Raw genomic sequence first — 22506 nt, 5'->3', positions numbered from 1 at the left:
TACAATTCCAGCTCTGAGAAAGCAATGAATCACAAATTCTTGGAATCCTTATACAAGTCATGATTAAACATTGATTGTTTTATAAAGCGAAGATGATGTTTGGAAAAAGAATGCATGTGCTACAGTATTTTGAAAGCAGAATTGTGGAGAGATGGATGTGCACAAAAAGGTGGTTCTTATGGTTGTTTAGGGACTCTATTAATTATTATTATTATTTTTTACATTTTACACAACCAGGTGATCTGAAATCAGAAGATCCAGCCAGTAAGGAAGCAGGAGACGAGAAAGCAGAGGAGGACAATGACTACCATCGCAGTGATGAGCAGGTAGGTTTCCCCGTACCCATCTGACCTCACTAATGTCCCAGAAGGGAGCATCCCATTCCGTTAGCGTGTCCTAGTTAGTAAGAACATGTAAGAGCTATGTTTAGAATATCATACTACTGTACTAGTCTATTTCTGCAGTCTATTTTCTACAGTACTCTGGAATACATGGATGACATATATTTCCAAGTCTACAAGAGCAGACCCAGCATAGAATAGCAAATCCCATAATACAGTGTTCTCAACATGACCAGTTTCCATTTTTAGAGTGATGAATGAACCAATTAAATGGACTTTGAGATGTTTTTTTTTTTTTTAAGAGTTTTCTTTTGCACAAAAAAGGAAGTTGCTTATGTTCACCAAGGCTGACAAAATGCTATGAAAAGTAATATTGTGAAATATTATTACAAGTTAAATTTAATGATATATTTTAAAATTCAATTCATTCTTTTAAATATTACCATTTTGAATTTATTTTATATAAATTTTTTGAACAATTTTGAAGTAACTTATTAAATTCTACCTGCATATAATAAGGTAAAGTGTAGCACAATACTGTTTACCTTTGTAATTGCATAATGCATTTACCTTGTGTATATATATATATAAAACCTGCAGTATTCTAGTATTCCATTTAAAATGTCAATATGTCAAACGCTCTGCCCCTTCCTGTCTGTAATATCCAGTCTGTGTTCAGATATTAATGCAGAGCCATTTAATTGTTTTAGAGGGTTGGTAGATTCATTAAAGACTATATAGTGGAGTTTGTGTTCCTGCTCTCCTCTGAGCTTTCTTAATAATATTATAACAGAAGGTTGTGCGGCTGCCGTCTACTCCCTGCTTCTGCATTAGGAATACAAATTCTCTTCCTTATATAGATTCTGATGCCAAGTGGAGTGTATGGTGTTCTGTATGTTATGCTGCATATACTATCTTGGATACATTTGCGTGGTTGGCAATATTAAAACATATACTATTTTTTGCAGTGATTGCATTTCCAGCAAAAGCAGCTGATTCAATAACTCATGCTGTGATATAAGTTTTCCTAGTGGAGTGTGTGCATGTGTGAGCGAGATTTATAGAGCAGAAAGCACAAAGAAGAACAAGGAATGGAGACGGTATAGTGTAAATGGCTTAAGTATGGGTGTGTGTTCTTTGTTGGAGGAAGCGATCGATGAAGATTTCAGAGTTACTGATGTCCTGTGGTCATGGGTTTTCTTGTTAAAGTGTGAGGACAGATTGTCTGTTCATACGGCCTGCTATAGTAAAGCCGAGACAGGCACTTTGGCCTCATATATAATGTAAAAAGTGAATGAAAATTTCAGTAGTGCTCGTTCAGCTATGCTCTGATGGCTGTGGAACACTTCTGTGTCTGTTGGTCAGACCCATCTGACGTGACCTTGTGAGGAGAAATTGGGCCAAAAAGAACCAGCCTGGGCCAAATGTGCGTAATGCAAATGAATTAAATGGATTTATTACTGATATTTGTTTAGTAAAAATTCACTCTGCATCTGAGTAAAATTGTCCATTACATTTTTCCCTCCATTTAATGAATTATAAGCATATTTATCTTGCTCGTTACATTTATCATATTACCTTAAATAATGAGAAGCCGACTTTGTTTCTGCAAATTGGGTCTAAACTGGGTCAAGCAGTTCCTTTTAAGTAAAATCAAAAATTTGATATTCAGTGATTACTTTCGGTCCACACATAATCGTCACCACATGTTGCATGTTGTTAATAGAAATTACTGTGGGTTTGGCGTATCTGAAAGAGTTTAGTGAGTCTCTGAAGGACCACTAGGACCAAATCAGTCCAGTTTATACAATTCAGACCACAGGAATCACTGAAAAGATATGAATCATTAGTAATTTGTTTAAACTGAAGATCACCAGTTGCCTGTAAAATATATTACAAAGAAGAAATTTAATTCTAAGGGTTAGAGAGAGTGTAGAGAATGGACATTAAAAAAATACAATTGACTGAATTATGTACATTAAATTGTTCTGAGGGAAACTAAATACTGCAAGTGTAGAATACAGCCTTTTTAAAATGACTTCTGAATCTGTGCTTCTAATAGCATAGTGAGTTCATGATAGATACCAACCTGTGGTGATTCCCTACACAAATCAGAATATCGACCCTTGTAGAATTAGATTGTAAATCACAATAATCAACAGCTCACGGCATCTTGAGGAAGGAAGGATATTCAGTGATGGCTGCTACAAATAAAAGGTCTCCTATGTGGTTGTTCTGGGGTCTGGAGTTTTAATTGGTTGAGTGAGTTCACCATTAGTCATTTGTGTGACTGTTTGCAGTGAGCATAGCAGCCACGGCCGTGCAGTAATGACCCAGTAATTACACACACACACGCGCGTGCAGCTAATGGTGAAATTCCTTCGTTGTGTTTAATAGTACACCCATGTTTTTATTACATCTCACCACCTGCCTATAACCGAGCAAATCTCAGATTTACAGCACACTGTTCTTGTAAAGTATTTGGTTGTACGTGGCCCTCAGAAACCCTCAGTTTTCTCCCGGCACCGTTTGCCCTTGAAATGGGCCGGCATTTAGCCGCCAGGCGCAGCTGCCCCTCCTCATCTTTCTCCATTACTGTCTGTTCTTGGTGAGGCCTGGTCCAAAATTGGCCGCTGTGCCACTCTGCACTGCTCAGTCACTTATCGGCAGAAGGACAGAGGGACGGGGAGTGAGAGAGGCATGAAATCCTTAATGCGTCTCGACTCTCTGAAGCCCTCACTCTGCCACTGCACCTGCCGGGCAGCCTGGGGCGACTCAACCCTCAGCTCGGTTTTGAAAGATGGCGGAGCTCTCACTAGCATCTGCCGCTTTGTTGTGGAAATTGTGTTGGTGGCATCGGTATTTGTATGTGTGGCCATGCATTTTTTGAATAAGAATATTGTCTAATAGATTTTTTTTTTGTTACATAAAAAAATGTCTTTTACGGTTTCGTTTCTGAATTAAAGTATCCATTATCTTAAAAAAAATAAAATAATAATAATTCTAACCCCAAACTTTTGAATGGTACTGTGTGATTTAAATTAAAGATGGACAAAATGTCTGTTAAAAAAATCTGTTGTCGTCCCCTGTAGCCGGTTGCATAAAAGGTTTAGAATAGTCTTAAAAGTTAGTCATCAAATTTTTTCTTTAAGATGAGTCCATTTTTTTTTTTACATTCGGTTAAATAAAGTTTAGTCAAGTGGAATCCAAAGTAAAAGACTAATTACCACTTGGCTTCATTTATTGGTCAAACTAGTTTCATAAGACACTGTCTTAACATACAGGCTAAGTTTACGATGCAACAGTCAGCATCGTTTGTTTGTGCTGCCATATTCATCAAGAATGCTTAATGAATTCTCTTTCTGTTGAATTCCATGTGTCGAATATTCCTCGCAATAACCCACCAAGCTAAAACATGGTCTTCATGTTGTTGTGACAGGTGCCGTCAGAGACTGAGAATGACTCATCTTGCATATGATGTTGTGACTGACACAATGACCTGCGGTGTTCTCACAAATATGCTAGAAAAAGTGATAGGGATGAAATATCCATTTTTGAATAATGCAAAATTTAAGCTTTAAGTGTTCAAATTTGCAGGGCTCCTACACGGTTCAAGAAATTCAGTTCATTTTATAAGATTAGATCATATGGGATACCCTGCAATGTCATCAAACACTGATGAAATCACACACTTGTGTATATAAATATAGTATACATTTAAATATGATTACGAATCTTTTCATTTGTATTCAAAATTGATTTCCTCCCATTGCTTCTAGCTGCAAATTGCAGTCAGTTTAAACCTGTTAGATGATGGTGTCTGCCACCCTCTGTGGAGTTTCTAGGCGATGTGAGTGATGGCAATCATTAGCGATGCAAAGTTTTATACAAGTACAGTACAGGTCTAAAAAAAGTAAGAAGACTGATTAGATTAGATTAGAGACTGAAGGATCATTCAACTGGTTTAGTAGGTTTAGTACCTGAAATATCATTATTTTTTGAGGCTCTACATGGTGTCTTGTTCACACAATGTAGTTAAGCTAAAGCCATTTCACAGTCTCTCTTGCTTTTGTCTGTTCAGGTGAGTATCTGTCTGGAGTGTAACAGCAGTAAGCTCAGAGGACTCAAGCGGAAGTGGATTCGTTGTTCGGCTCAGGCGACTGTTCTCCACCTCAAGAAGTTCATCGCGAAGAAGCTAAACCTGACATCTTTCAATGAGGTATGTGATCCGCCAGACCTGGAGCGAAGTTCAAAATAAAACCCATTATCTTTCTTTTCCCTCGGTTAAAGTTAACTTGTTAGAGACCTTTGCCACCATGCTGGCCGGCATCGGCGTTCCCTTCATGACAATGGCTCTTGCGTGAGTCACCATGTGCATTTCAAAGCTCCTCCGCGCTGTCACGATTCCCTTAAAGCTTTCAGCATGCCTCATATTTTCAGAGACAAATAATAGCCTGTAATATCATTTGCTCTCTGTCATGTATCTCTCAGCCTGCCAATGTCTCATAGTACAATTTAACACAAAACTTGACTAATTATTGCTGCTCCATCACCCTTTCTTCCCTCCTTTGTGTTAGAAATGTGTGGGCTATTCCACCGCACACATCCGTCAGAAACTTTCCCCCGCAATAATACTGTCAGATGCCTGTTGTTCTCGGCGAGTATCGAGAGTTATAGCTGCCAACAGCACAATACCGCTCCGAGCCAGATAAAAAAACTATAACTCTGGAATGGCGGCGGTTTGTGTAGCAACTCTGTTTGAAGTGTAGGAGAAAAGCAAAATCTTTGAAGAGCTAAATCCTAATAAGCATCAGAAGTTTCTTTGTTTCACTGACAAAGTTTGTCTCTGAACATCCCTGGCTCGCATCCTAGATGACTTTAAAAGCTGAATAATGGCGAGAGCTCATGGCCTCCAGCAGGTGTTGCTGTGGTCGTGCTGCTCTTGATCGACTCCCAGCGAGCCGAAACACACAGAGACCAGCATCGGTGTTTCACTGCGCACCATTCGAGAGAGAGCGGCATCCCTTATACTGTGATGCACATAATCCTTTGGGCGGTTATGGCTGCTCTTGTGCATTAAAGGTTTTGCGTCTTTTGTTTTGTCTGGAATAATAGGTGGAACTGAATGTTGTGAGTGACTGTCACTTTTCTGTAAAGCAGCATAAAATCCCACCTGTCCCCAAAGACATTCGTACACAATTGATTATGCGGTTTTCTGGAATAATGTTTTCTGATTGGTCAGTTCCAGTGTTCATATTTTTGTATAATGCCTGTTAAACTATAAATTTGAGCAATGTCCTAATTATTTTCTACATAGCTGTTACTAAAATATTTTTATAGTGTATCTTTGATTTAAAAAAATCACTCATATGAGTAATAAATAATGTGTATGGAGGGAAAACAAGTTTATTTATTTGGTAATTAGCTGTGAAATATGTTGGAATATCTGTGCAAAACTAGATGTTTTAAAACGCAGCCAGATTGCAAGATGCATTTCTAATGTTTTCAACTTGACACATCATCTTAAAAACGTAACATTTATGTCATGAAAATGTTTGAGTCCAAAAGTAATTGCCTAAATTTTAACTTGAGGCAGTGAACTACGTTTGATTGCTGTAATGTTGTGCTAAAGTTGTTAGCATGCTGAACTTTGGAGTCTGAGGTTGCTAAAAATGTTAAAACACATTAGGAATCATTCAGGATGGCTAATAGGTTATTGAGCAGCAGACTATTTGACCATCCTGACCCTTCTCCTAATAAGGGTAAACATTCAGTTTATTGTGCGATTAATGAGCAGCTGGATTATTTAAAGGTGCTGTATGTAATTTTTTTTGACTGTACTAGATCATAAAAATACCATAAATTGTTCGCAGATATTTGATAAACTTGCTAAATTCACATATTTGTTTGTCTGTAAAACAACATTTTAGCCAGTTATTCTGTTTTGAAATGTATGTTCCGTGTCGGAATGTTTTGTTTTGGTCTGTGTGACTCCGCCCACTGCGAGTGTAACCAATAGTATTGCGACAGGGTTGCCAATTTGTGGAAAACGCAGTGTATCGCAGCCATTAAAGCCAGCAAACGAACTGGGTCAAAGATCACAGACTGTACCCAACCCAAAAAAGCCTCTGCATCTATCGAAAAAGAGGAATATTAAACACAAATAAAACAACTCATCACCTTAAACTGTAAGGCTCGTTGGCTAACGTTCTAACTGTCATTATTACATCCTGCATCTTTAATGGTTCTGCAAGATAACATAAAGAAGGCTTGTTTGCTATATTTTTGTGCTTCTTTTCAGCTGGACATCTTATGCAATGAAGAAATCTTGGGCAAGGACCATACTTTGAAATTTGTTGTGGTAACAAGATGGAGATTTAAGGTAATTTATGATATATGTATGCTTGTCGTAGGTTTATTCTTCCCGTTTACCGTTCTGATGTGCATGCCACTTTCTCGTAATTTGCATGCATGCATAATCAAACACAGCATGTGAAGATATGAAATTGTCTTTGTGTTGTCTTGACCAGTATTATATATTCATCTCTTCCATTTCAAGGAATGTTCATTCAACAGTAAGTCAGAAATTGACATTTTGATGTAGAAATGTTTTTTTTTTTTTTTTTTTTTTGGAAGGCTGCATATCTAATTCTGCTTCCCTGAAATTCCAATGCAAAAACAATAGATGCACTTGACTTTCTGTGCCTTTGTTTCCATTCTAGTGACTCTATGACTTTGTCACACAAATTCTTGTGTGTTTTGTGTGCGTTCCAGAAATCCCCCCTCCTCCTTCATTACAGACCTAAAATGGATCTGCTGTAGTTGGACAAAAATGCTTGGTTGTTTTGGCCCAGTGGCTGAGGACTGTGCTACGTGCTATATATGCAGAGACCATCAACGCCCACACCAAACAAACACTCGTCAACACAGATACGAGCCAGCAAACAACAAAACCAGCACAGCCACTGCGACACTGGCGACTTTTGGGAACAACCGCTTTTCTCTGTTTGTTCGTCTGCTATATGTCCTATATATGTGAAAAATTGAGAGAAAGCATATATTTATACTTTTGTATAGATGAGAGAAGTGGAACCAAGACTCTATCGCGCTGTTTACACTATAAAAAAAAGACAAAAAAAAGGTCATGAGAAAAGGTTGAACTTTTTTTTTTTTTTTACCATTGGACTTTGTTCCTACTTCAATTATGGGCAAAAAGATGGTGCTCGGTGTCTGCCGCCCTCCGTGGAAGTGTCCACTTTTACACTGCTAACCAGAAGAGAAGAGGCGTTTCAAACTGACCGCTCTCTCTCAGGTCTTACCCAACACTTCTCGGGAGTGCGGAGCCTTTCGAAAGCTCATATAAAGCAGTTTATATGAGTGTATTATTTCAGAGCGGTTTCTTTCTTTACTTTTCGGCGTCGCTACGAGTGGAATTGTGAATAGGCAAATTTATGTGTAGTATTTATGTTCTATTTACCAATATTGTATATAAAAGTTGTTGGTGGAGAGAAGGGATGAAAGATGTTATGAAAGTGTGTGTGAAAGACTAAACGGCTAGAAAAATAGAGACAGATTGGAGTGGTTTTCCAAAAATGCTATATTTTGGCTTGTGTTTATGTGGCTACATGGAAAAGACATAAATATTCAGCTAAATATTTTCACCCCAAAATCAAAAGAAAAAAATAAATTCTATTTTGCCTAAAGGAAATTTAGCTTGGTTTTGGGACTATTAAGATTTGTTTTTGCCGTTATTTTCATTTTTCTCAATACAGATTTGCATTACTGTAATACAGTAAAACGTGTATTACAGTAAATGGTAACTGTGTATTTCAGTAAAAGAAAAATCATTATTTACAGCACACCTTATAGTCAGTACAGTGTATACATATGTGATTTATAAATAAAATTTTAAAATAACATTTCTTTACATTTCTAATCTTTTATTTTGTATTTGCATTGCATTAAAGAGCAGATTTGTAGATTGTTATTTATTAAGAAAATAATGTCACGATGCAAAAAAGTCTTAATGGTCATAAAAACAATCTACTTTTTCTTAAATAAAATGTAATAAATGAATTATAATAATTATTATCATCATTTTAGAAATTATTTTACAAAAGATATATAAATTATTTAACGTTTTTCCCTCTTTTTTTCATTCGATTTTGGGGTAAAATATGACCCAAGTAAGTTATGAAATTCACTCTATCAGTACATCTCTTTTAAGTGGTGCAGATGTTTTTTGATGCAAAAAGCTTATATTTTGGTTCTCTTTAATTAAGGATGAATTTTAAGTGTCTAATTAAACGCATCAGTGATTAAAATTGATTTTTGAACAGGAAAGGTGCTTTTAATCATTTGATCCTCCCGAATGTTAATTTACAGCTCTAGAATCTTTAAGGATGTGTGAGGATGATCCTTAGTATGTTAATATCTTTAATTTACTTTCACAGACAGCCAACCCTGTCATATGATCCCATAGCCTCAATGTCATATATGCAATGCATTACCATTTAATTGAAGATGTAACATTCAGTCCTTACAATGATGTGATGTCAGTTCTCTGCTCCTCAACAGTATGAATGTAACCCACAAGTAACCGTCCATATGTATTGTACAGTTATTTGTTTTATCACTGTCTTTAGTGCCAAAGGCTTCATACTCCCTCCTGACTTCACTCTATTCCAGATGGCAAGCTGCATGGAAGGCAGAATGCGAAAAAGCGCTTGACCTTAACTGATTTAATATAGAGGAAAATTTAGATCGGAGTATGTTTTTTCGAGTTAGGTTGGTGAAAATTGGCTAGTTGTTGAAATCGATGGTTTTATTATTTATTTATCTTTTTTTGTGAGCCCTCAATGAATTAAAGTTATTTTTTATTTCCATTGTGGCAGACAAACTGCTTCTAGTTGATCAAACATTAAAGGGCTCTTATCAGATTTCTAACGTAAATGTATTTGAAATCTTTCTCAAAGAGCTGATTGAATTTTTTTATATCCAAACGTTTACTTAAAAAGGTCTTTTACTTTTAAACAAAGGGTCAACTTTTACACGGGTAAATGCCAAACCAGCTTGACCACATTTCTCTGGATATCATCAAGTTATTCCACCAATACTGATTTTATTTTATTTTATATCCAATACTGGAGTCTTGCCCATGAGTCTTTTTTCTTATAATGTGAATTATCTCAGTTTGCGTTCTGTTTTCAGCTTTTCTGCATATTGTTTGGCTTTATTGCATTGCCAATATGCTCTCATAAAGGAGATGATGTCATGGTTTTAAGTATTGCGTTCTTGTATGTATCCACCATTTCACACAAACATTTAAATGGCTAGCATTCCAAACAGACTGCCGGTTTATTCCTGGTGATGAAAATGCAACAAATGCACAATTTCACGGTTTTATTTAATGCGTTTCTGATGCTCGTCATTTCTTGGGGTCATTGCCATGGTGAAGGCTGGTGTTCGCTGCCGTTTCTCCCATTTGAGCCAATAACCGGTGCTAATCTTTTGTACCTTTTACAAATAAACCGAACTAAACATGGTGCAGACCAGAGCTGAGTCTTAAAATACCTGTACAGCTCTTTGAAATGTTTGGTGCTCTCAGGTCGTGTAAAACTTGTTTTTACAGCCTGTCTTCGAGGACGGTTGGTTATGGATTCATGAATTTTCTTTTACTGCTGTCCTAGGTCAAACTGAATAAATCTCAAATGGCAAATTCGTTGTCATAAAGAACACTAGCATTTAGAGTAAGACCTGTTGTGTATCCTTCCATAGCTTTTCTCGATCATTCCAGGATTTGAACATGGCAACTTGTTCTGGCACTGTTCTATATTGTGAAACCTCTATCACAAATCTCTATGCGGTTGTTCCATTTTTTGGCCATGAAGGCAAGTCGGAAGACAGGGTTTTTTGCCTTAGTATTGTTTAACTCACCGCACAGTTCCACTCTCCCAGGGCCTCATTGTGCATGAGAGGTGTGTTAGCGCTCTGAGGTAGATTCACTATCCTGTGCAGTATTGGGATTGATTGATACTCGGGCCATGTTATCAGGCTTGCATTGAGACATCCGCGCTACTTCACTTGACAGGCAGGCTGTAAGAAGCTTACTAGAGACCCGCTTTACTGCTTTAGAAGCTGTGGACTGTGTCCAGACTGAAGTTGCCAAGCCTGGAGGCTGGTCTTATCTTCTCCGTTTGCTAGTTTTTTTTTTTGGCAGCATGTGGCCCTGCGACAATGGTGCTCCGTGACTGACTTTGAAATTCGAAACTGAGCTGAATCTGGAGATGTAGAGATGATATCAGAGGACGATCCTTTGGTGAATCTCAGGAAATAATCTGTAACGTATCTGGGTCATATTTCACCCCAAAGAAAAAAAAGAAGTTATTTTTTTGCTATTGTGTAATGACCAATGTGATGTTTTGAAATACATTTTTTTCCTCCAATTGTCATCAATGTGATGTAAAAATATTATATTTAATTATTTATACATGGAAATATTTCTTGTAGGCATTTATGCTGATGTAATTCAATGTGAATTTTGTGGGGGAAAACTGAGAATGGCCAGATTGGAGCAAGTTTGGCTTAACTGGCATGTAAAATTTTATCATCTACTCCTTCTCAAGTTTTTCCTAACTGGTATTCATTTTTCCATATAGTGTATTTCTGTGGCTACCAGAAACTGTTTGGTTACCAAAATTCTTCATAATATAATATATATAGGAAAGAAACCCATACAGGTTTGGAACAACTAGAGGACGAGTAAATCACGATATAATTTTCATTTTAAGGTGAACTATCCCTTTAATGGTCTAATAATAAGGTTAATGTTCTATATTTATTTAATTTCTTCTTTTTTTAAGGGAGTGAAATTTGACCTAGACATGTTTTCATGATTCACCTCTTTGTGACAACAGAAAACATTTCAATAAAATAAAAACTACCAATTTCTCCATCGTGCAAGATTTCAGCTGTGCTGAAAAGCACTTCTTATTTATTGTCATTTGAAAAGCTTACAGCAGCCCTAAAAGGGCACCATTTGGGTTTATTTCTCCTTCTGTATATCATCTCTCTCCAGTCAGTCTCTCGAGTCAGGATCGTCTGTCCTCTGAGTCATCTGTCGTGATTGTATTCTCACTAGAGCAGTGTGTTTAAAGAGCACTCTGCATTAAGGTCTGAGAGTCTGTAAAATCAGACACACAGAAACCGCAATCCTGTCCTAATAGGGTTTCTGCGGGTGACTTTTCTAGGGTTGTGTTGATTGAGCTACTAAGACTGGTCAGTTTTTGGGTTCCACTGATTATGAGTCTGATTGGCTAGTGATTGCAAGGTATGCCACGATGTCTATTGTTTGCTGTCGGTTAAAAGCATTAAAACATCCCTGTACAAAATCTGTCTTGTTTGGGCAACTGGTTTTCACAGTTATTCACAGTCTGGGTATTGTATTTGGATTGTTGTTGATTAGAAGCGACCAACCTTCAAGGTGGCATCCTCAAATGAGCCATAGATATTTATCAGACTTCTCACATTTCCCCCAATTAAATGTTATTTATTTTTACTGTAAAGACTGAAGTGTTCTGAAATATAAAGACTGCCGAGATTTGCCGCCTCTCATTGATATCTTTATCTGTACATGCTTTGATTGATTGACATATACAGGATTTGAACATGATGAAATAGTGTCACTTAAGCATTATATCCCTTTTTCTTCTCTGCCATTCAGTATATAGTCTTATCCATGGATGCGCTTTGTGTATGAAAGAAGCTGAAAATTCATTTTAAGGTTTTGGTGGGATTGGGAAAAGCATTGAGATTGGGTCGTGTGGAACGATCATTATGTATCCAAGGAAAAAAAAGTGCAATATATGTCTCTCAGATGGTTCTTGGTTTCAGCTCTGGAAGCTTCATTCGATTTATATCTGTTCGTTAGGTGCTCAGGTCACAGATAGAGTCCATACAGTTCTCATTCCTCTGATTCTACGGGTGCCTGCTTGGCGCAATTCACACTAATGTTCCAAACATAGCACATTGTTTTCCTCACATTTTCTTTTTTTCCTTTTGCAACAGCTATTCAGTTTCTTTAAGTGGTAAAATATTGACATTTTAATAGTGTCCTTTTCCTTGTCTCTTTTTTTTCTGGCGTAATGATTATTTATTGCACATGGTTTCCATAGTCACACAAAGGAGTTTTGTTCAAACTGGGCTGGAGTTTCTTACAATTTTATGGAAGCTTTTGTTGAAATTTTGAAAGTGTGTATTTCATGAATAAATGCCTTAAAAATAAGTGTCTCTTTGTATTCTGCTTACAAAAGATTGGAGTACATTAAATTAGAATTTAATCACATAAAGTCCCTTTTAAGGAGTAAAAATTTTCCTGGCAAGTATTCATTCTATGAATGGCCAAAAACATCTATAAACCTTATTGCCATATTGAATGATTATTTGAATTAATTATCTTATAATGTCTTATCAATCTCAGGGTTGTGCACATATTATCAATACATATACACTATTTTTATTAATATATTGAATCTAATTACTTTGTTTTTATTAACTTTTATGTTAGCTTTATCTGTTTTAGTACATAAAGTTTTCAAAAAATATGTAATTAATTTTAAACTTTAGAGGATGCCTTTGAAATCTCAGTTCAGAAATTGTAATTCACTTATACAGCTTATGTAACTTGTATAGTAACTATTTGTTTTGGCACAACACTAAAGATGAATGCAGTGCATTTCTATTTCTGTCATTTCAGTTCAGATTCCAATTCAATACTGTTCAGCCATTTTATGCCATAAAGCTGTTCTGAATGAATGAAGGAAAGCAACAAAGGATATTAACAACAAAGCTGACGGTTTAGAAATCCCAGAGGTGTGACCAAATATAATGGCTTTGCCTTTCTCTGTTTGTAAATTCCCAAGTGAACACTCACTGAAATGAGGCTTCATACCATGTTAAAGATACCGTGACGAGGTGAGCCCACTGCCTCGAGATGCACGGCACGAACAGAATAGAGCACCATGGATCTGGTAAGGTGGCGGTCAGAGTCTCCAACTCGGAGGTAATGAGCCTGTAATATCCTCATTCCTTCTCATTTCACTTCTGACCGTTTGAAAAACTGCAGACTAATGAAGTATCAGGAATGGCGGGTGCTGTTCATTTATCCTGTTTGATTTGTATTTAAAGCAAAGCAAAGTCACCCACGGTTTCATCTAATGAGCTTTCCAGCAACATTGCTGAACGTTCATTAGTTCTTAAACCTTAATGTCAGTTGTATTGATCATTAGATTTCAGTGGTTTGAAATATAACATAATACTGACAACTCTGTAAGATTTATTAGTTGACATGCTCCTATAGTCGTATACTGTAGTCAGTCCACATTCTTTCAAAGAAAAAGATCTTAGTGTATATATCGTAAATTGCTTAAACTTCATTATGTTTATAGCTTTCTCTAGGCGTTATAAACCTCTTTGGACGTCAGTAACCTCTTTTATTTCCACTTAGTATGGCGTCAGGTTAGAGAAGCAGAATGGGTTGTGAAGGTTGTCATGTTGACTTTAAACAGTCAGTCATCACAGTGCCAGAGCTGAGCTTTTTGGTTTGAGGCTGCAAGCTTAAGAGAATAGACAAAAGACAAAGCCAGTTATCTTCGGAGGAAGTCCATGGAAAATGGTCAGAATTGTTGTTGATAGAGATGTGTAGATTACTTACAAATTGTTGTCCGTTACTGATTCCAAATTGGATGAAAAAAATCATAGTTAGTAAAGTAATCCTCCATTACATTATATATTTTAGGCAGCCTAATTAAGTCAGACTACTTTTTGATTACTTTTGACCTAACTTGTTTATTAAAGAGTAAGAAATATTCTGTTTGTTGTAATTAACAACATGAAGTTCATTAAACATTAGATTACATCAAGGTTTAAAGAAAAGCTAGTAATTAATTATGTAATACAAATGTAAAATTAAGAAAATTTTAAATTACATCAAACTAAATAAAACACTTACTTTTTTTATTGTTTCAAACTATTGTTTCAAAAAAGCTGCATGTCATGATGTGACCATTACAATTAACATAAGCCAAGAACAATCAATCAATAAAGTCCTACTGCAAGTATATATATAACAGCAGACTATGCCAGAATTTAGGACCAATCGTATAAAACTCACCTTTAGATTATAATTACAGCAAGAACCCTTTGATTAGAAGCAATTGATCGGAAGACCTAAATGTTCTAGAGATCATTAAAATACTGGGATACAAGCCTTGATCGTGCCTTGCAAGCATAAAGAAAATTTAATAAATGCTATAATTCACATTATTTCCAACAAGGAGCTTACCTAGAATCCATATCTTCTCCTCAGCCAGATGAGACCGTCAAGAAAATAACACTGTAGACCCTATTCGCAGGACTTCACTTGTTTCCAGTCTTTTTGCCTCTGAAGTTTTAGGACAAGTTGAGGCATGCGAGTGACACTGTAGCTGCCATAACTTTTGCTTTGAACACAGAGTATTCAGGACATCATACGGATTCTGTCAGTAGATTGACAATGGAAGCTGAAAACAAACACAGGGTGCCACTTCTGATATTCACATACAATATATATGTATAGAGAGAGAGAGAGAGAGAGAATCTTGCTTGTTCATTGGCCTCCTGTTGAAGAGTGATTATGTATTCATGAAGAAATTTCAGTCTGCCGAAGCCTGTACATGGCTTCCTGGAGTTAAGAGAAATTGAAAGTAATTCAACTTCTTGCACAATATATTCAATAACAAATTAGGATAAGAATGAGTCTCAATTAGTTTCTAAAATTCCTGGCATGAAATTTTGTGCCCATGATAAATGAAATTTTGCTGTGGAAACAATAAATGGCTAAAGGCTGCATGAGTCATTTCGGTTTCCCCTTGTTGAGAATTTTTGTTCCTCATGATTGCATTAAAAAAGAAACATTGACATAGACGAAAGGTAATCAATCCCGTGAGAAATACAATTAAACCAAAATGCTTGGGTAAAATATTGTCTTGTTTAAATTCTATTTCAGGGATTGATCGTCAAATATTAGCTAAGAGAAACTAGTTTTGAGTCCCTTGATAGGAAATGTCACTTTTGCAAGTACAGGGATTTTAGCTATGAAAATCTCATTAAGAAATTGGTATTGTGATGGGTCAATACAGCATTTTATTTCACAAGCTTATGTTCTGTCAGAGACAGGATTTTCTTTTTAGTAATACATGCAATTTGCATAATCACATTTTAAATGTTTAAAGAAAATGTGTATATTTCTTATTACTAACCCCCTGATAAAAGCAAAAAGGCACTTAACGGCACTTAAAGATTGTGCTATTTCTAAATTGTAAATGTAGTAATGACCTTCAAGCCCCTTTAGCCAGTAATAGGATAACCTTGCATTCCTTATTGTTTAATTCAAACAAAACCTTCCGTGATGCTAAAGTGATTTCTTTTAAGCTTTGATGCTTAACAGTTGATTGCATGAGTTATTGTGCAGTATATTCCATATTAGGCATAAATTAGATGTTTATTAAAATCAATGCTGGACTGTTGCATCTCTTGCGCAGTATGTGTTTTTTGTTGTTGTTGTTGTTTTTTTTTCATTCAGCTGGTTTATTTAGGCATCTGCTTCTGCTAGTTGCCATGAGCAACTTGTTCAGTCAGATGTGCACTTCTCTGCTAGTTATGTATGCATTAAGATTGCAACTGTGTCGTCAGAAATTACGCTTGCTAGTCAGCTAACACTTAATGTGTTTTAGCAGATGCCAAATGTTGTTGGAAATGTGTGGCCACAGCATAAGTTCTGCTGATCTTAGTGAAATAGTAATTTAACATTTTATAATTTATAGCTTTCTCCATAACATTCACTTCATATGTAGCTTCGCACATATCATGCTAGAAAAAAAAACAAATAAATTGTTTGCACGATTTACTAATTCATTCCCTCGATGTACTAAAATGTGCACACGATTACTATTTCATTCTCTGGATTAATAAATAGTGTGCAAAATGCATAAATTAAGTGAACAAAATAGTAAATCATGCACACGATTTAGCCTGCTATTTGTTGCCTGAATGCCATGTGCAGGGCTCTGTAACTTTATTTATGAAGAACATATATACATATTTTTAATTATATAAATCCTGCTGAAATTTACATTACAGTTTGATATTACAGTTGAAGCATTATACACATCAGTCCCATAAACCATGGCACTCTTGATTGGATTGGCAACCATTGCATAAAGAAGGTGCAATCATAGGCATGCAATAAGAATGAGAGAAGTTATTATTGTTATTATTATAAAAAACAAAACAAAAACAAATCATCATTAAAAACATATTACTGTAACCCCTTTTTATCATTACATTACATTAAAACCTACTGCTGTAACCCTGTGTAATTTTTTATTTATTTATTTTGTCTGTAAATTATCCATGCTGTGTTGACATTTGCTGATCGCAAATTGTATTATATAGTAAAATATATAAATATCTTATTATATTTTATTAACCATAACCCTTTATATTGTAACATATTATATTTTTATATATTTTATAAAGCACTTGTACTTATATTTATTCTATTCTATTCTCTATACATTAATTTCCCAAACTGCTTGTACTTTATTATTTTATACTGTAATTTTATATATACTTTTTTGGAATTTACTTCTAATTTTTTATTTTATACTTTTAGACATATATATTTGACACCATCATTCACAATGTATTTATTTATTTATTTTTGCAATTTTTTTTACGAATGTGTAAGACGATAAAAGGGAAAAATACTTCTTAGTTTGCTGAAAAAGTGGACAGTCATTGTTCCTCTTTATAAAAGTCCTCATGCGGCAGCACATGTGGCCACGGGCCGGATAAGCCCCATGGGAAACATTTTCAGCACTGCCTCGGACAAGCATTGAACAGTCCCTCACCACTGATGGATTTCCGATGCGATCTCCACCTCAGCGGACATCAGAGCCGCTTGTGATTAGTCATCCTGGAACGCTTGTCCTTGAGGGGACTTTCTGGAAAATGTGTGGTATATAAAACCTAGGAAAAGGGCCTGAAGTTTAGTTTAAAAGTCTCTGATTATGCTTTAGGTACCAATTATTTTATTCATTGACATTATTTAATGGCCCATCCGCTATAACATTGACTCAACTGAACATTGACTGCTCAATCAACAAATAGCTCAGACAGAGTAGCTTGAATCTTTTTTTCTTGCGATCAATCCTTTTGGGACCCAGAACTCCTTCTGTTACATATTAAAGTATACCAATCCATTCACTTTCAAGTTTGTAATCTTCTCCAGACCGGTCTTTTAAGAGGGACCTCGATGAGAGAAGACAACGGCGCTAAAACTCTGTTCCTGTGTTTGCTGCTATTGATTTCTCAAATCTCAACAACTCTTTATTGATCTCTCCATTTGTGACCCCATCTGTTGACCCGCTTTGGTTTTAAAGCAGTATGCCGCGTGCGGTACCTCTGCTAGAACGCCTTCCTCAATTCTGTCGGAGGTGATGAAGACTTGTTTTCAGGCTATTTTTCTGTCAACCAGGACCTTTATTTCATATCTCATATTTCATCATCATTGTCAGGAACCCAGAGAAACTTTTGTGGAGGGCAAAACAAGTCAAAAAACAACTCTTTAGAATTGAGTCTGTTAACAACCATCCAGAATACCCTAGCAACAACTGACCAACATGATGTTTCTGTATCGTTTTCTGTAAAAATTTAGATTTGTTTCATATTTCACAGATTTAATAAAAAAAAGTAAATTAAAAAACAATACTATTATATGTAAATAATAGTAAGAAATATATAATATAAAATAATTTCATTAATACACACACACACACACACACACACACACACACACACACACACACATATATATATATATATATATATATATATATATATATATATATATAATATATGTATGTATGTATATGTATGTATTTTATTAAGAATTTGTTATACAGATCATCATATGTGTTTATTCATATGAATAATCAAGATATTTTTCACTGCATTTTTTCATTGCAATTGATATGAAAAGCAAAGTATATAGCAGTTTCTATATTCAGATCATCTGATCTTCCTTTAGGATATTTTCCTGAGCCTTCAATATTTTCCACAGCATCAAAGTATCCAGGATTTTGTTTTTTAACCCCGTGGCGATTATAAGATTCTGATCAAATTATTGCTCCAGAAAGCAACTGACCTATTTTCTTTTTAGTAAATCAGGGATAGAGCCGGCAGCAAAGACAAATACCATTTTTACTGCAACACAATAATCTGTTATTATGATTTTGTGATGAAATTGACACATCCTGCAATGACAGTGTTTATCCATCATGCGTCCATTCATATATTTGCAACTGGATGTAGGATTTCTTTTAGTTCTTACTTTAAATCTCAGGTCTTTACAGATTCGATCATTCAGGTTGTTTTTCGCCTCTGTATGCCTCTAAAATGGCAGTCAGTAGAGTACTGATTCAAAATAAGGGCTTTCTCCTCTCTATGAAAGAAGACTTGACAGGAAATATGTCTCCTTTAGATATTCCTTTCCTGTGACAGTAAAAGGATTCATTCAAAACAACTTCTTTGCTGCATGCCATCTGCATTTGATAAGCAAATTTGTTGGAGGAAATATCTCGATAAACCACATTCTATGCACATGCTATTGGTTATATATTTTTCTGAACCTTTTTTCACTCTCTTTCTAAATTTGTATTTTTGCCATCATCAACCTGAAAGATTTTTGTATATCTAACTGCTCTTTTTTAATATATAATTTTGAGCATAATACTTTTTTTTTTTAGATTAGACCTATATATTTTATATATTTCTCATAAAATATTGCCAGGTGTTTACTGCAATATGACCTACGTGCAAAGGTGAACTTAATATAACAATTTATATTAAGTCCAAATAATGATCCAAGTTTGGAATAACAGTGATGAGATGCATGCTTCTAACTGTAAGTGGCTTTACTTTGCTTTACATGCTCTTGCCTTCCAAACACTGCATGATAATGAAATTGACTACATTCAAAAATAGTAAAATATATAGTTATTTTTAATAATGTAATTGTCCTCACATGAAGTCCTAAAGTGTAGCTTTATTTATTTATTTATTTTGGGGGGTGGATATTGTTTGGTGGTTGAGAGAAAACATATGCAAATTAAGAAAATATCTATATATAAGATCAGCTATAATAAATATATGTTTAAAAACACGTGCTGCAAATAGCTACTCAAAATAAAGAAAAACGTTGCAGATATTTACAACACAGCTAAATACAGAAATGCGCTGCAAATACTCACAGCACAACACAACCAAATACAGAAAAGTGCTGCAAGTAACACAGAGCAAAACGGACAGGTTTCATAGGGACTCTAACAATCTTATGAAAATGAAGCATGGTTTTATTTAGGGTTGGTAATTTAATGTGTTAATTTAATTTAATTATTATAGAGAAAAATAACCAGTTAAAATTATGAACACATCTGCAATTCCTACAGTCGATTGATGACTAATATGAGGCAGGACAACAACTTACTGCGTGATGGAGCCTAGAGAATATCCCTAAAATTGAAGATATGGGGCAAAATGCCCATTTGAAATTTTGTCTCTTATTTACATCACGTAGTTAAGAAATATCACACGAGTGCAAATGTGATACTCATCTTATACAACAATTCATTAAGAAGTTAATATTGTGTTATTTTAGACACAATGTTTTCTGTTTTGCTCAATTTTGCCAACCAAAATATAAAGATAAATCAGAACTGTTCATCCCCGGGCAACCCACAGCGGCATTTCGCCAGTGGAGTCGCCAGTGTGATCACTTGCATTTTTTTCATTGGATACAGCTTAAAATATGCTCATTTATATGTAAAATACGTCATTTTTGCTCATAAAAGTAAGAGTAATAAATAATTTGGAACTGTGAAGGGTCTACTTTTATTTGTGCGCACTCACACAATATAAAAAAAACATTGTGCTTTTATAAAATAAAGAAAACAAACATGATGCGCTTTCCACAGTCTAGGTCTTGAACTGGAGTGCTTCACAAAAATTTACCAAAACACAGTCAATACATGGCTTACAAAGATGACAAATATATCTGTAGAAAGTTTTAAATTACTACTTAACTAAATAAAACAAATCGAAAACAAAAACGCTTTCATTATAATCATATTTATAATCCTTAAAGATGCACTTGTTTCTAAAGGCACATCTAATGAGGAGATGACAAAATCAGGATCCTCAACTTCATTCTTGCGACACGGACTCAGAAAACACAGGTTTATTAGTAAATGATTCAAATATCTCCTTACTATTTCCCCGACACATTCCCATTGCTTTTGCTGGGGCTTTGCGAGGGCCTTAGCCTATTGCGTGCATTTGAATGCTGAAGTCTTCAGCTGTGCTGATGGCACACATGCTACTGCTGCGGGACACTTAACACCGTCAAGCTCCTCTTGACAGTCACTGTAGCAAGATCTTGTGTTGTTTCCAACAGCGCGGCAACTTTTTTCATCACTAATTGATGGATGTCTAAAAAACACAAATAATAAGTAGCCTAAAACACGTCTGGAATATGACATGAAAATTTGCCTGAAGCCCGGCCCTAGGGGTGTAAAAAAGTCAGGTACCCATTGGGCCAGGCTGAAATTCAAGGCTCTAGTTTGGTTTATTTGCAGCACATCTCTGTATTTGGTTGTGTTGTGAGTATTTGCAGCACATCTCTGTATCACAACACAACCAAATATTGTCAGTATTTGCAGTGCATTATTGTATTTGGTTGTGAGTAGAGCTGCACGATTAATCAAATGCGATTGTTATGCATTTTTTTTTAGTAAAGCCGGTTCGGTAATCAGCAGTAAATCACCATCATGTGCTTTCAGATGGAGCAGCATTTACTACACAGTGCTGTAGTTCACTGACAAGCTACGCGAAAACAAATCGCAGATGATTTTGTGTTGAGAGTATTTGTAAGATGTTTCTGTACTTGGTTGTGTTGTGAGTATTTGCAAGGTGTTTCTGTATATGGTCATATTGTGAGTATTTGCACATATGTTGTCAAACACAACTTTTTCTTAGTTTTCTGGTGTTTTTCTATTTGCATGTATTTTTTCAATTGCAACGTGTTGAGCTCTCTTGGCCTCTAAGGTATTGTGGTGGTGCAAGAATTTTGGATCCTTAAAAATTGGTCACAGACAAAACAAGGTTGAGAAACTATGCTCTACTGATTGCATAAATATTTCTTATTTTTAATACCAAAACAATAACAAACAAAAAAAAAAAAAAAAAAATTGCTCCAATGGAAATAAATTTACCAAGATTTATTAAAATGAGCCATGTCAGAACTCTTAAAATGTGTTTCTTCTATATGGCATTGCTGCAGAGTGGCTGCATCGATATTTATTCCGTTATTGATGCTTACAGGCAACAAATAATATTTTTTATGCATGAAAATGAAGTAAAAAATTCTTGAATGAAGGCAGTTCTCCAGAGAAAAAAAAGATTTTAAAATGACTTCCAGGATGTACTGTGACCAAGAAAAAGCTTTTTCAATGGTTTATTCAGTCATATCTGTATTATTAAACCATTATGTTGTCATCCTATATGCATCATGTGGGAAAAAAAAATAAAAAAATCTTACTCTTAGGCAACACAATGCAATGGATGGTTAACTCACTTTCCCTTTTCAATACTCGTCAACACCCTCCAAAACCTGTTCGTCCTTTGGGATTTTCTCTTTGAATCTCTGCTCTAAGCCTAAAGCTCTGGTTCTCACAACATGTTAAGGGAGGGAACAGCAGAGCACTTGCTATTTACAGCACGTTCACCTTCATCTGATTGATGGTGGAGATGTCAGAGAGACGCCAACCTTTCGTCCAGTTCACCGACGTTAGGCCGCTCCTGTGGAGAGAATGAATAATTATGACAAGTTGAAAGCAGCCGCTCAGGCATGAATGTGTTATGCTGACTCTGCAGTTGCCCTTCTCTTGTCTCTGTCTCTCCTTGTCTGTCATCTTCTCTCTCTTTCTGAGCTTCAGACAGGTAGCCTTTATCTTTGATGAGCACAGGAAACTCTAATAATATTGCAGGATGTTGTACCTGTATGATTAGA

The 22506-nt window shown here is 35.6% G+C and overlaps 2 protein-coding genes across 2 annotated transcripts in view; both read left to right on the top strand.

Annotated features, from left to right (window-relative positions):
- Window positions 1–12624, top strand: part of LOC113113863 (polycomb group RING finger protein 3) — a 33768-nt gene extending 21144 nt beyond the window's left edge. Inside the window, exons 7-10 of the mRNA XM_026280385.1 lie at window positions 238–326; window positions 4423–4560; window positions 6643–6723; window positions 7116–12624. Of these exons, the coding sequence (XP_026136170.1) occupies window positions 238–326; window positions 4423–4560; window positions 6643–6723; window positions 7116–7163 (356 nt within the window). The 3' untranslated portion in view covers window positions 7164–12624. The remainder of the gene's footprint in view (window positions 1–237; window positions 327–4422; window positions 4561–6642; window positions 6724–7115) is intronic.
- LOC113113858 (RING finger protein 44) overlaps window positions 1–22506 on the top strand; it is a 1123463-nt gene that overhangs the window by 813665 nt on the left and 287292 nt on the right. The gene's annotated exons all lie outside the window — the stretch shown is intronic.

This window comes from Carassius auratus, chromosome 14 (genome assembly GCF_003368295.1).
Source record: "Carassius auratus strain Wakin chromosome 14, ASM336829v1, whole genome shotgun sequence".
Taxonomy (NCBI): Eukaryota; Metazoa; Chordata; class Actinopteri; order Cypriniformes; family Cyprinidae; genus Carassius; species Carassius auratus.
This window is presented reverse-complemented; position numbering and strand designations above follow the sequence as displayed.